Source organism: Rissa tridactyla, chromosome 8, assembly GCF_028500815.1.
Source record: "Rissa tridactyla isolate bRisTri1 chromosome 8, bRisTri1.patW.cur.20221130, whole genome shotgun sequence".
Lineage (NCBI taxonomy): Eukaryota > Metazoa > Chordata > Aves > Charadriiformes > Laridae > Rissa > Rissa tridactyla.
The window spans coordinates 2578113-2593355 of record NC_071473.1 but is presented as its reverse complement, the minus strand read 5'-3'; the positions used below and the strand labels follow the sequence as shown (position 1 = coordinate 2593355).

Below are 15243 nucleotides of genomic sequence, written 5' to 3'. Positions count from 1 at the left end.
GCCTGTTCCTGCTCTAATGCTGATGCGCTTCAGCTCAGCATCCTCCCTGCCCCTCGATGCTGGCCCAGCAGAAATAACCTGCACACGCAGCATCCTGCACATTTTGGCATTCCCACGGGATTCGTGCTCATCTTTTTCACTCCACAAAGAATGCGTGTGTGTGTGTCTCCCGTTCCCTCTCCTTGCACTGCACCTCTTCCAGCCCTTGCCTAAGCTGTGGATGCAGCAGTTCAGAGCTGCTGGATCCCCGTTAGCCAAGCCAAGCTGTGCTGGTTTTGGCCGGGATGGAGACTCCAGCGGCAACAAGGCAACTTCTATTTATTATTATTGGAGAAACCTTATCGTGCTGGAAGCCCGGACTCCACACGAGATGCCTATAGCTGAGCCCATCTTGCAAGTCATGGAATGGTTAGAGATGGAAAGGACCTTAAAGATCACCTAGTTCCAACTGCCCTGCCATGGGCAGGCACAAGTCCCTCCGCCCCGAAGCACCGCTGCTCATACCTGCTTAGTTGCCGCCTTTCCTGCAATGAGATCCACAAACAAGAGCCACACGCTCTGTGCATCCAGGCACCCATCCAGGCTCCGGCGCATCCTGCCATCAGGACCCTCCTGCCCACAAAGCGCAGCCTCGGGGCTCAGGGAGGAGGATGGTTGGCTTCGTAACGCGGCCAGCACCGAAGCAGACACGGCTCTCAGCTGAACATCTCGGTCTTCTCTACCCCTCTGGGAGAGAGCAGGCCCCCGCTACGGGAACAGAGGCTGCTCGGGCTCCCGGGGCGAGGACAGACCGCAAAGGTGACGGTGGCACATCTGTTGTGGCGGCCGAGCTAAAGACTTGCACAAGAACACAGCAAGAAACATAGTTGTACTTCATTGCACAAACGATCGACTCCGCTGCATAATGGGCTGCAGTCGTTGCTCTCGCCAGCAGGTGCAATTCCCACTGCAGACAATAACATTTGCCTATTTATGTCAAGCCCTGGTTACTGTATTATATGTAAAACAGGTCTTTCTTGCAAGCAAAAAGAGGGAGAGGGGGGGAGAAAAAAAAAATAAATAATAAATCAGCTGTGACTCATCCAAGTCAGCAGCACGATGCCGGCCCAAAGGAGCCGCTGGGTGGCCACCAGCTGGCTGCTGCTCCCCTCCCGGCTGGCGCAGGCTCCTGGTCCTCCTTTTTCTTGGAGAGGGGGGAAAAGAGGCAGGAGCCGCGCTCGCAGCTCAGGCTGGGCGCTGTCACGGTCCTCAAACCCTTGGGCTGTCAAAACGCGTCCAGGGAGAAGAGAAATACCAGCGGTGCCGGAGGCTGAACGCGTCCCCCCGGCAGACATGGTGTGGTGCTCCTCGGCTAATGCGTCTCCTCCACCTCTTCCACAAGGATGCCGGGAGAGCCGGCAGCGAACGCAGGGGTGACCTCCACGGGAGCCCGGCTGTGCCTGGAGCCACGCCAGAGGGAGAGGAACAGGCTTTTCTCCCCGCCGGCAGCGGGCTCCGGTGGTCGGCAGATCCGTTTTCCAGTTGTCACTCATCCTCGGGCTTTCCCCAAGGACAAGGCTGGGCTGTTGAGTCACCCGCTGCTTTTTTGGGCTTGGATGGGGCAGTTTTACCACCCGCTGGTGCCGGGGACACATCCTCGCGGGGCACATTGTGCCCACGAGAGCCAGGGACGACGGCGGTCCCTGTGAGCAGAAGGGAAGGTGGCCACGAGCACCACAGTGGAGCCGGTGCTGTCACGCACGGCTGCTCCCTCGCAGCACCCGGTCGGGGGCAGAGACTTGTTTTCAGGGTGTCAGCACCCACTAGCGCGTCCCTGGGCCCAGCTGCTGCCAGGCAGCAGATGCCAGACCTGCACGACAGCGCAGAACCCCTCCTTCTGCTGCCTCTTCGCTGGGACCCTTCTCCCCCCAGCTCCAGGACTTTCTCCTCCCCTCAGCATGGTGAAGGTTGTTTCCTTTCACCGCTGGACCATTCCTGATGCTCTTTTCCTCCTGAACTAATGCTCCACCATGCCTCCGACGGACACAGCTGTCCCACCTCCCTCTCTATCGTCACCAGCTCCTCGCTGCCATCTCCCCAGGCAGGAGCTGAAGCAGAGGACGGTGATTTTCTTGCTCAGCACGGCAACTGCAATCGCCCCCCAGGCTTCACCCACGTCCCTGCTCAGCCAAGCCTGCCTGGCCCCACCTCTGGCACCTAATGACCATCCATTACCTGCTGACACACAAAGCCTTTTCAGCCCTGCTGCTCTCCACTCGGACCATACATAATCCTACCCCTAATTCCAACGTGGGCCAACGCACTCATCCACCTCCACCCTATTGCCTCAGCCCGGCCCAGGCCAAGCGCTTTCCTCCTTCCCCTAAAGAAAATGGAGCAGCTGGAACAAGGGATTAAAGCCAATGTGGCCCCTAGGAGCTCAGGGGCACAAGGTCGCACCTCTTCAAAGCCCAAACAAGGGAAAAACCAGAAAGATGAAATAGGGAGGTAATACTAAAGCAGTTTACTCACAAGCAGTCGCGGAGGGAAAGCGGTGAAAGAGCATTTCCCAACTCAAAGGAGAGGGGAGGGGGTCTCTCCATCACCATGACCTGTCCCACAGCACAGGGGCTCCAAGCCCAGAGCAGCACCAGGACTGCGGGTAGACGCCTGCAGCTATTGCTCCCCCCAACGCTACCAAAACACCCCCCCATGACACACAAAGGCACATCTTGGGTTGGGAGAAGAGACAGACGCAGTGCGAGCGTGGGACGTACCCAACAAGCAGCTCGGACCAGTGCTATCTATCCCTGGAGCGTGTTCCAAATACGGCGAGGAAGCAGCGCAGCAGGGCTGGGAGAGGGGCAAGCGGGCTGGGAGAGACGCTTGCCAAAGGCCTCGCAGGTGCCACACTCGCCCTCGCCCAGCCTTGACTCCCCAAAAACCCATCGCTCCCTGGCAGCGCCGCAGCCGGCAGGGCACCGACGGGCACCAAAACCCGTGGAAAATACACTCCGCTGAAGATCAATTCAAGCTCCAAAACGCTGACCATAGACCAGGGCAAGTCTGAAACCAGAAAATGCTTTATTGGAAAGGTACAAAAAAACCAGTCACTGCAGCTAAATTTACAGCAATAAATTACGTTGTGGCTGTCAAGAGAAAGTAATGGACACATACACAGGGCTATTCGCCTTACAAACAGGAATCCACATCGCTTGGTATATCAATAATTTATTTTATAATAAAAAAGCAGCACAAAAATAAATATTGAAATGAAATTACTGAGTAACCACAGAGGATAGAATGAGCTGGTGATAAAAAAACAACTTAAAACAGAAGACTTCTATCATTAAAAAAATGAAAGCAAGTATCCACCATCTACGGAAACACCCCAGCAGACTGAAATACAGACGAAGGAAAACAAATCCACGTTACAAAAGTTTTTCGGTTTTGTTTTGTTTCTTTTTTCTTTTTTTTTTTTTTTTTTTTAAATAAAAACAATCATGACAATGAAGTTTAAATGATTCGAGAGAGAGGAAAAAAAAAAAAAAAAAAGAAATAAAGAATAAGAAAAATGCCACCTTCTCGTCCTCCCCGGGTCTGAGCCGTCCGGTGGCCTGACCGCTCCGTAACTCCCGTGGCATCGCGCCCGGCCCTGCCACAGCTTGTCCCCTCCCCGCAGCCGCCGTGTCACCCAGGTCTCTCTCTCTAAGCTCGCGCTTTTGCGGGTCTCCTCCGGCAGCCGTGGAGTTGGGCAAGAGCAGAGACGCTGGCTTGCTTCAAAGGGGTCTGGAGCTGCCCTGGAGGGAAGGGTTCCCCACTCCCAACAGAGAGCACAGCAAACGGGGTCTACAAGAAGAGAGACGGCCCTCCCCGGTCCCTGCCTGACGCTTCTCCTCTTCTCCTGCCTCCCGCCCAGCCCGCGGGTCCCCACCTCCCGCTGCAGATGGGGAGCGACCAAAGAAAGGCCAGACCCCGGGGAGAGGATCCCAGCGCTCAAATCCAGAGCCCCCCGCTCCTCAGCGGGGCCGGGGTGGTGGGGGGTCGGGGGGACGACACACACGCACACACATACACAAATTAAAAGGGACAAAGAAGGGAGCCCCGGCATCCAAACTACTGCAGCAGCGGCAAGCGAGAGGTGCGGCGGCGGGGACGCTGCGGGCGCAGCCAGGTCCCCACGCGGCGCTCGCCCCGGGGCAGGCTCGCAAGGGCAGGACGGAGGGAGGGGGGGAAATTAATTAAAAAAAAAAAAAAAAAAGAAAAACAAAACAAAACAAAAAACCAACGACAGAAAGGAACCGAACCCCAGAGGAATGCAACGCGACAACCCCAAGCTGGAGGGCCCTCCAGGGCGGAGGGTGGAGGAGCTGGGTCTCCAACGCGGTTCAACAGCTTTCGGGTCATTCCTCCCTCCACGTTACCTTGCAATTCTGATCCCTCTGTGGAAGTTTAGCCAGGACATTTCATTCCCCTCCAGGTCACCACCCAGGGAGCCCTGGACTGGCAATTTCTTTTAATAAAGATTTACAGTATCAAACTTGGAAAAAAAATTATTATTTTTTTTTTTTTTTTACGAAAAATCTGTACGATAAAATGTATATAATTATATATTTATATATATATTTCTCTCTCTTTAAATATTTCCACGTGGTCCTTATGGATATCCAATATGGATTACCTACCATGGCTATGGTATCAACAGCTTTAACAACACCCAGGCCTCTTGTTCTTTATCGAGTGACCAGAAATTTAAGTGCCTACCAGCACTAAACTAGCAATCACTTGGACAAGCCTTTGGCACCCTTCCAAGAACTGGAAAAAAAAGGAAAAAAAAAAAAAGGAAAAAAAAAAAAAGAGAAATACTTGGCCGCGAGGGAAGTGCCACGTAAAGATATGTTTCTCAACTCATTCCAACAGCAAGACGACCACCCCAGGGAACAAAGTTCAGCCTCCATCCCCCTCGGCGCGACCGATTTCCCCGGCGGGTGGGGGGTCAAGGGCAGCCAGAGGGTGTCCCTGTCTAACCAGGAATGTTATGGAGCTCTGGAGCTGTTTTAAAGACTGGAAGCATTTGGGCATTTTCAAGTCAACTGGCCTTTTTCGTCAAAAAAAGTTTTCATTTAAAGCCCCAACAGTGCCAGGAGTCTCCATTTTGTCTTTTTTCGGAGGCACCTGTAAGGTCTGGGAAAGTTTCCAATGTTTGCGAGCTGGAGAACATGAGAGGACCAGGGAATGACAGTAACATCTTTCTCTTCCTCAGCTTCTGCTGTGGGAGTCAATAACTGGTACTGATACACAGGACATCGATCTGCCCGTTCGGAGATACGGAGGGAGTGGAGGAGAAATGAGGTAACGCTAAGTGTCATCCCAACTCTACGGGTTGGAAAAATCACTTTTTGAAGGAAACTCCCTGCTCCCCTCCGTAAGACGTGGGTCTGGCGGGGGTAACGAGCCTTCGGGAAGCGTTTCACTTACACCCTTTCTGGCTCAGTAAGGTCACGGATGTCGATGTTGAGGACTGAACGAGAACCAAAGTCTGAGGTTTCTCTTTTCATTAACCTATTTCACAAAGGACCCTCCTGGGAAATCCAGAGACTCCGATGACAAGGTGAAAAAAAAAGAAAAGAGAAGAAAAAAAAAAAAAAAAGGCTAGCTAACAACTTCTTCCAAAGACAAGTAGGGCTACACTAAATGTCTACAAACCCACTGCCACTCAAGGCGAGACAAAGCCTCAAACGACAAATTATACTGGGTGTCAGATGCCAGTTCACTGTCCCCTTTGCAACACTGGTGGCACTTGATTATTCTCTTTCAGTCCAAAACACTCCTCAATTCTCCGTGATCTTTGTTTTCTATTCTGGAGCCCAAAGCCTCTAAGCTCTTCTCCTCATCTTAAACTTCAGCAATCTCATTCTCTTCTCACCTGCGTGACAACAGGCATCGTCCGTTCCACAAGTCTCTGACCTGCCCTGCAAAACTCACAGTCCCTTTTCTATCCTACTTCAAAAAGAAAAAAAAAAAAAAACCAAAAACAAACCAACAACAAAACACACAAACACCAACATAGCTAATTTTTTTTTTTTTTTTTTTTTTTTTTTTTTTTTTTTTTACAGTGACCTGGAAACATTTGCCTTTTCAGCGCTGCTGCGCGACAGCTGAATCTCTCTCCTTCTGGCTTCCCACCTCCTGCCCATCGCCGAGCCAGAAATCCCTCTCCCAAACCCTTGCTCAGAGCCATACGAACGACTTCTCAATCCCAATTTTTTTTTTTTTTTTTTTTTCTTCACTTCCATCCCCTACACACATACACACCCCGGTTTTCCATCCTGCCCTCCGTGCGCCTCTGGGGATAACTCACCCATTCCCGAGAGAAAGCGTCAAGTTTCAGGGTCACATTCACACAGGTTGTCTGAACACTGAGGGTTGTTCACTCTACTCTTTGGATCCCAACTTCAGCGCCTGACGTGCCATGGAGAGGAAAAGTCTCTTCCAGCTCCCATCCGACCTCCCCATAGCCCTTCTCCGGTCATCAAAGACTGGTGAGCCCAGCTCTCCAGCTGGGACATTCACCGCTAACCTACCAATGCTTTTGGCAAGGAGGAGGCTCTATAACTTCTCTCCTCCCGTCTGAACGCTCCTGCCCTCTCGTTACACTTCAGTGCTTTAAAAGCCATCTTTCCGAAATACTCTGCACAAGCCCCTTCTCCTAGTGCCGATCCCACCTTCTCGCAGCCAGTTCTGCCGCCACCCGGTAACACTCGCAGCATTTGTCCTCCTCGTCTCCCCCTCTCCCTCCCGCTCCATCACACAGCTCTTCACAGCATTTACTGTGCCTCCTTCCCTTAAGCTTCAGGGAATCCACCAAAAAAAAAAAAAATTAAAAAAAAAGAAAAAAAAAAAAAAGCCGCTACTTCAAGACCGCGGATCATTTGGAAGAAATAAAACTGCATAAATATACCCAATTCACAGGCACACCTTAGGGAAGGAGCTATCGGGAAACTCGGGCTTGGAATAAAGGAGGCTGCAATGTAGTTTTTTTATAGGCCACACAGGTAATGGGGCGTATTAAAATATGTAAAATATATATTTTTCCATATTTTAACAGCATGGATTGAAAACAAAAGGTTATTCCTAATGGGTGTGGTCAGACCCAAGCATTAATCTCCATCGTCCTCCCGCTCCCATCCACTCATAGCAGGATGAAATCTAATCCAGAAAGCCTAATATCCCTGCCCTCGGAATATCAGATGGAAGTGGGGAAAGCAGGGGAGACCCTTCTTACAGGGAGTAGGATGCCACAAAAGGAAACTTTTTTTTCTCCCCCCCCCATACATTCATCTCACATGACGACTTCTACGGTCCATCTGTTTCCTGGCTCTTGAGCATCATTCACGAAGACTCCGGAGGCTCCTCAGGTTATCTTCTCCCAGTGGGAAAGCTGCCCACGGCTGAGAGGGGTTCAGGGAGGCAGGGGGAAGGAGGAAGCAGATCTTGCAATCGGTACTGCATACAGAGCTCAAATCCCGGACACGAGAGGTCGATGGAGCCACCGAGTCCAGACAGAAGCAGCCAGTTAAGTTCCCTTTGTAGGTTTGGAGTTTGGTTGGTTTTTGTTTTCCTTTTCTTTTTTTCTATTTTTTGCACTTTTGGAAGAGAATCGTTAAAACTGCCAATTCTTGATGTGACCAAGGACTCCGGAACAATGCATAAGAGCCTTATCCCCTCCCCTCTGAAAGGCTGCTAGTTCCCCCCACCGGGGGCACTAGGACGCTGCTGAGAACGGCACAGAACTGGACGAGATTTCGGCTGATTTCACAATGGTGATGACACTGGTGGTGGCAACTTTGGTCGGGGTGATGGGCCCTCGCGCCACGGTACGAGCAAAGGTCTGGAGTGCTTCGTACTTGGAGCGCAAGGCGTCCAGCTCTAGCTTCATGCTGCTGTTCTCTCTGGCCAGCTTCTCCACCTCTTGCTGCAGCTCGACCCGCTGCCTCTCCAGCTCCTCTTTCTGAGTCACCCGCTTGATGCGGCAGCTGGCGGCGTAGCCCCGGTTCTTCAGCGTGCGCCTCCGCTGCTTCAGACGGATGACCTCCTCTTTGGTGAGACCCCTCAGGTGCTGGTTCAGCTCCCGTACGGACATTGACACGAGTTCATCATCACTCAGCACTGGGGCATTCTCTCCTGACTCCTCCTTTACCTGCAAATACCAACAGCACAGGGGTAGCGACGACCCTTCGCGAAGGGATGCTCCGGGCAGGGAAGAGAGACAGGCCACCCCTCAGCACCGTGACACCCCTACCTGGAAAACACCCCCGAAGCGGTGCAGAGAGCACACGCTCCACTAAAACACCTGGGAAAAACACGACAGAGATCCAAGCACCGCTGTCGTCTGGGTTTGGGTAACCCCCTGAAGTCAGAGAAAGCAGTGAGCCTTCCTCACCCAGTGGGAACCGAACAGTAAGATTTTTAAGGAGATAAACGTAAAGCAAAATGAAACCTTTTGCATTCCTTTGGCAGGACCTGGCATTCCTACTGAATGCTAAAGATGACACCTTTTCCCAGCATTACGCTGAGATGCCAGTGCAGCACCTCAAAAGCAGAACAGCCACATGTATGGAGGGTTTAATCCAGCATTTTGTGGCTTTTCGTTGAAGACTGCTCATCTAAGTCGTGAAGAAACCCAACCCTGCTTGGCCTCAAGGAGCACAGCCCGATTCGGTTTCCCTGGTGCCCAGGCCAGGCTCTGAAGTTACACGAGAAAGACACCAAGGCCTTGCGCCTTTTCCTCAAGCAGGTTTGCTGCCACAATTATTTTCAGAACCATAGAACCATTTAGGTTGGAAAAGACCTTCAAGATCATCGAGTCCAGAACCTTTAAGACATCATCCTTTCGTCTCTTCACAGATGAAAGAACATCTGGAGTGAAGAGCTGAGACACTGGAAAGAAACTGTGACAATGCCTGCACAGCACCACGCCGGTGTGTCCCAGGCGTTCACTGGCTCATGGATCTGAGACACAGCAGCTGAACACCTCCTTTCCCCAGGGCCTCCCAGTCCTGAAAGCAGAAGTACTTCATTGACAGGCCTGGGAGCAGCGGTTTCAGGATGCTGCTAATAGTCAAAAGTCTCTTGGATAGCAACCGACTTGGACAGACACGCTAGCCTCCACGCCATCCCAGAGACTTTAGACTTCTTCCTGGTATCACCAGTATTCTTCTACTCTAACCTTTCCTGTAGACAGCGGGAAATTGTATCGGCACCCATTTGTAAGTCTCTCAGAATGAAAAAGAGCAGTTGCGTACGACCGATGTCGTAGGGTTCCGCGACAGCCTCCCCTGCCACCCAGCATCGCCCGCTTGCCCTTCTCCCCTACCTTTAATGCCTTGTTCGGTTTGGGATTAGTCGTCATAACCTGAGCACAGTCTTCCGGACAAAACTGCTCAGAAATTGCAACTGGAAAAAGAAAACAAGATTTTCAGGTTACAGTAATGTCAGAGATGAAGGGAGGAAGACGATACCCAACACACGGTCCAAACACCCAACTCAACCACCATTAAAAGAAATAACACACAGTTGTTTTAAGACACTGGGATGGATTTGGATGGACCAGTTCACCCCATCCAGATACAAGAAAGGGAAATTTGCGTTGACAAGTGCATTGCGTTTTAACGCTGAAGACCTCGTATTTTTCTATGAGCCAGCGCTGAGATTAAGCCGGGAGGGGGGAAAGGCCACCAGCTCACGTCTGTAATTAGCATTTCGGCTCACCACCATCCACCGCCCCGCAATATGCCGTCCCTTCTCACACGGAGCGCGGCCTCCCAGGCCCAGTCACTCCCTCACCTCCCTCCGGAGGAATCCCAGACGCTCAGAACAGCCTATTAGGGACGGAATTAAGAGTTACCTCCGCTCATAAAAGGCACTGGAAAGCCACAAGACAACAACTCCCTTCATTCTTATTTTGGTTATTATTAACCCGGCTCGAAATTGAATCAGCAACCCAGAAAGAAGCTGCCTGGTTCGTAACCTGCTTTCAAGAGCCGTCCCCACCCAAAGGAGACGCTACCAGAAAACCCGGAAAACAACAGAAACAAAAGCCCCCCCGCTTCCGATAACAAAGCAGGGCAGGAGTTCGCCTCTCCCAACGCACCAAGACTGTTGCTTCCCCATCCTCTCGGTCCCAGGCTGCCAGAGCTGACCTGCCCGATATTTCTCGTGACGTGGAGGCATGTCTGACCGACAGAGACCATCCCCTGCCGAGACGCTGCCCTTCACTCTCACCTCAGCCGGCGACTACACCCCTCTGGTCGGTGCCCAGCAGAAAATCCACCTGCCCGCGCCGCCACCCAAAATCCTTCATCACCCTGCGGTGATGGCAGCACATCCGTCAGGTACCTACCGCGGGAGAGGCGGCCGCAGCCGTGCCACCATCACAGCCTCTGCCTGTCGCTCCCCAAACGGGGAGGGTGCGAGGTGTCGGTCCGTCCCCCCCGGCCCCGAGGCAGGGCGGCTTCCAGGGCTGCACCGCAGAGCGCCCAGCCTGGATGGAGGGAGTCCTCGCTCTCTCCCTTCTCTCCCCCCCTCCCCACCCTCCAGCCCAGCCCAAACCCTCCCCATTTCCACGTCTGCATCGTGTCACACATCCTAATCATTCATGAAAAATCCAGCCAAAGCATCCCAAGCATGATTCCCTTCTGATAGTTGCCATGGTGACCTTGGGAAAGTAGCCAACCCGGAGACAGTCGCCATGGAAACACAGAAGCCCAAAAGCAATAATGACTTCAGGTCATGTCTGTGCAAAGACATCACGAGGTCGTCGGAGAGTAAACAAACTCATTCATATCTGCGAACGGGGGGCGGCGGGATCCGGGGTGGGGGGGCGCAAAGGTGGGGTGCAGGGACCAGCGGGAGCCGTGTGGGTGAAGGTGCCAGCTCAGCCCGCGCTGCTGTCACTTGAATTTTATCAGTGGAGACGCCTTACCGTCACACGACTTACGTAAAAATCAAGACGAAGAGCATGGGGGGGAAGAAAAAAAAAAAAAATAAAAAAATCCCGTAAAGTGCAAAGCTGTGAGATAGTATCCTAGATATCAGGGAGTGTATTTAGGTGCCTCCTCTATTTTTAAGCCCGAGACAGCACGGCTCTCCATGTCTGGAGGAGGGACAAGGACAGCCGCACAAGCCAAGATGCTCCGTGATGAATGGACCACTTACAGCAACTGGTGTGCGCTGCGTTTTCTAGAGCATCACCGCGTCCTTCACTCCTCCCCACCCCGGGCTGTCTCCTCGCCAGAGCGGGTTGGGCAGGGGGGCAAGTCCCGGTCCCGGGCTGTCCCCTCGGAGGGACGGACGGGGACGTGCCTGACCTCCGGCTGCTGCCCACGCCGCGTGTTTTGCGGCGGGGCTGACCGCAGGCAGGAGCACAGGAGACGCGTCAGACCCCCCCCCCCCCCGTCCACCCCTACCTCCAGGCCGGAGGCGCCGAGTAGGCGCTACCATGGAGGAGGAAGAGGAAGGAAAAAGCTCCTCGTCCCGGCGAGCTGAGGAGAGCAGAGACGCTGCCAGTGCGTAAAGGAAAGGGCCGGCAGCCCCCTCCCTGCAGAGAGCGGGCCGCAGGCAGTTGGTGCCATAGTTATGCAGTGAGTCACCAGCTGTTTACAGAGTTTGCGAGCTCACATTCCCACAGCATCAGAAACTCTTCCTTCCCTCGGCATCCCCCCCCCGGCCCTACAAGGGAAGGGGCACGCTGCTGCCGTCCCGCCACCACCGGAAAAGGAAAGCCAAAACGGAGGGGGAGGCCGGCGACCGGCCCCGTCACACCCACCCCTTACACAAAAAGCCTTTTGATCCTCACCCAGCGCGTCTTCAAAGCGCTTTCGACGCCAGCCGATGGAAAAACTGAACAGGGCCGCTTGGCCGCGTGGAGACGGAAAGAAATGTAAAACATCGCGGAAAACAAGAGGCGAGGGGTGAAGTTGCCGCGAGCGGGGGTCGGCGCTGGGGCTCGCCTGCCACCCCAGCAACACTCCGGCTCCACGGGACAAACCCCCTCCTGGTCACCTGCTGCTCCGTGTTACCAAAGCAGCATCTCCTTTCCCTGCGCACCCCTAAGCGGACAGCACAGATGCCCCGGCGCTTGGTTCAGGGTCTTGTGCCGCACGCCTGGCTCCCCCTGCACCTCAAAGCACCCCGGAGATGCCGGCATCGCTTCCAGGAAGGCTGGGATCCTTCCGAGATGGAATGGGATCCCTCCTGTGGCACCAGGGACAATGTGCCAGAGCCACCGCTGGTACAGAGAGGAGCAAGGAGGTTCAGGGTACCGTCTGGAATGGCTGCGATGCCAGAGCCCTCTTCAACCAAGGGTGGGAGATGGGGGTCTGCCCCAACCCCAAGCGCAGGATTGGGTAGGGCGAGTAGGAGCACTCAAACGAGCCCAATTCTGGCACTCAGACACCAGTACGAGTCCTGTCTCTGCACCAGGTGAACCCACAGGTGTGGTACGGGCTCCACTCGAAACCCATATTGCAGCACTCGCAACCCTCAGCAACAGTCCTGCGGGGACTCGGGCTCTGACTCCATCTCCACACCTGCAAAATCCTCCCCATCAGGACTGTTTGGGACTATTCAGCCACCAACAGCAAGCAACTACAATGGGCACGGCATCTCCCACACTCAGAAAGGCAAAACCCCACGACAAGAGTCATAAACCCTCCTGCAAATGTGCCATATCCAGCAGCGTCCCATAACCATGCCGCACAGGGGTTTTCTGGGACCCTGCCTGCGATTTTGATTACTAGCACCCTTTTTAGTCTTTACCCTATTCCTGCCCTTCTTTTCTTAATTGCGTTTGCTGCATCACGTCTAAAATTAGGAGCTCAACTTTTTGGAGCAAGGACCGCATTACATCTCTATTCTGTAAGCCGTACAACACACTTTGAACGCTACATAAATAAAGCGGCGAGTAGTAATACACCACCAATACACCAACCAGAGCAGCTCGGATTTAAAGCGAGTGTTTTGACTGCGGGTTACATAAAGAGCCCTTGTAATTCTGCAATAAAGTTACCCATTGACAGCCTTGCCAACGCCCTCTCCCTCTCTCAAGCAACTCTGACGCCCCTTGCAACATCCTCCCAAAAACCTGGGGGTCTCCAGCTGCCATCCCAAGCCTGATGCTCTCGGCTCGGACCATCCCGAGATCCCCCGGTTCCTCTGCTCTGAGAGGGGAAGGCGGCAGAAAGCCTGTCTCGAGCAGAGGTAGGACAGAGCCTTCCACACAAGGCTTGCAATTAAGAAAGAAAACATGCCAGAATGAGATTTCAGACTTTCCACGCTACAGGGCTTTCAAAGCGCATTACGCATTAAGGAATTACTATAAAGTCCCTGCCGACACCCGACAACTGCGGATGAACTCGAATTTTAAAACTCTTTCTACACTGAAAGACAATCCCGGCCAGAACATGAGTGCCTGGCAGACGGCCCCGCTGGTGTTTAGCTTCCATCCTCAGACACGTACAGCAAACTGAAAACATGCAACCCTCACCTTCAGCCAGGCCAGCGACAACTTCCAGAGGGCAGAAAAACAGCAGAAGGTTCAAGCAGCGATGGGGATCTCCGCCATCGACTCTCAACTCAGCACCGACAGTTACACAAGGAATACTCTGCTCCTTCCCAAACGCGGCGATTTAATTCCCAGGCAGCCGTTTACTTAGTAAAGTCACCCAAATTTCTCCTTTATCAGCAAGTTATTCCCAGCTCCCGAGCGCTGGCCAAACGGATGCGCCTACCAAGGATAACAGCAGAGCTGACAGGTGAAGGGAACTACAGACGCTTCAATCCTCGTCGCCGTGCCTCTGCCGCTCGGAGGCGCGACGCGGATTCCCGGCACATCGCAGCATGGCAGGCAGAGCACCATCCCTCTCCCCATCATTCAAAAAGCCATCCGCCTGCCCTGACGATCTTCACACATCCCGTAAGGCAGAGTGACGCTTGTCACTCATTCGTAATGGGAGCGGGGAGGGACGGGCTGACGGTGTGAATCAGAGAGTAGAAGCATATGCGAGGCAATATATTTGACATGGAGAGAGAGAAGACACAAGGAGGGGGTGAGTCACTGTTTACTGTTCTAGAGGAGCTCCACGCAGCCCTCGCCCAGCTGGCCAGCTTTCCATTTCCCTTATGGATCGGAACCAGCATCCAGCAGCAAAGGGGAGACTCGGGAACCTTCAGAGCGCGTTCGAGAGCTGCCAGGACACGGCTCTCTGAGGCGCTCTCTGGGGAAGCCTGGACACAGATCAGACAGTCTTCAGCGGTTTGGTAAACAACGCAGTCAGATGCTGCAGAGCGCCTGTGGTCAGGGAGCAGAGGATACGGAGTACCGGGGGGGTACGCTGGTGCGTCACCTCAGGAACTCCACCGAGGAGGTGGCTGAAGGGGAAAGGCATGCGGCAGCCAGCCCCGGTACCGACAAGCGTACAGCACTTTTTCCATCACGTGCTTATAAAAGGCAATGACAGAGCTACACCAGAATTACACCTCAGCATCACCAGCCCAGGGACGCGTCTCCCCCAGCCAGCCAAGCTGAGACACCGAGTGACAGCAAATAACTTGCTCGGCCACGCAGACGGGTCCTGGGGCAGAGACGGGATTCCTAACCTGACTGCTCCGGACCCCACGTGCCAGCCAGCGAGTCGGACACCTCCACCAACTGCTAATAATGGAACATAACGGTAGTGCTACTCAGGGTCCTGCAATAGTGCAAAACAGAGGGATTTGCCACACAACCTGTCCCTCCGCTGGGGAGCTCAGCGGCAGGGTCATCGCTCTCGTTACTGCCTGCCCACCCGCCCCGAGTTCTTGTCAACACAACCCAACCCAGCCATCGACATCGTCACAGAGCGCTGCATCGCTCTGTGCTTGTTTCATGCTTGGGAGCCCCTGCCCGAGTTTGAAGGTAGCCTGAAACAATGGCTCAGGCAGAAAGTGGAAACTGCCTGCTCATCTCTACGGGGTGCTGAGCCTGAAACTTCCCGATAATTGAAAGTGCTAGCGCCACTCAAGTATTTCACAGCTGGATGTTTACAAAAACGATCAGCGAGCGAGTTTATCCCACAAACCCCGACTGCCACGGGGGCCGGCGCTCCCAGCTGGCCTTTCCTCGCTTCCCAAACATCTCACACAGCTAGAGATTTTCAATACCAAGTTCTACAGCACATTCCATGCCATTAATCATCTCCCAACACTGAGGGAAATAAGAGCGTA

At 53.5% G+C, this 15243-nt stretch overlaps 1 protein-coding gene across 3 annotated transcripts in view; it reads right to left on the bottom strand.

The window, feature by feature from the left end:
• Positions 1 to 3190: 3190 nt before the first annotated feature.
• MAFK (MAF bZIP transcription factor K) overlaps positions 3191 to 15243 on the bottom strand; it is a 13383-nt gene continuing 1330 nt past the window's right edge. Inside the window, exons 1-3 of one of the 3 annotated variants that reach the window (XR_008468065.1) lie at positions 9356 to 9435; positions 7315 to 8179; positions 3191 to 3779 (exon numbers count right to left, since the gene is read on the bottom strand). Coding sequence is in view for 2 of the 3 variants with exons in the window: in XM_054211927.1 (XP_054067902.1) it covers positions 7745 to 8179; positions 9356 to 9391 (471 nt within the window). In the remaining variant the exon portion in view is untranslated. Of the gene's footprint in view, positions 3780 to 7047; positions 8180 to 9355; positions 9436 to 9750; positions 9771 to 15243 lie in introns of those variants that run through there. The other 2 variants (XM_054211927.1, XM_054211926.1) reach the window with 2 other exon arrangements.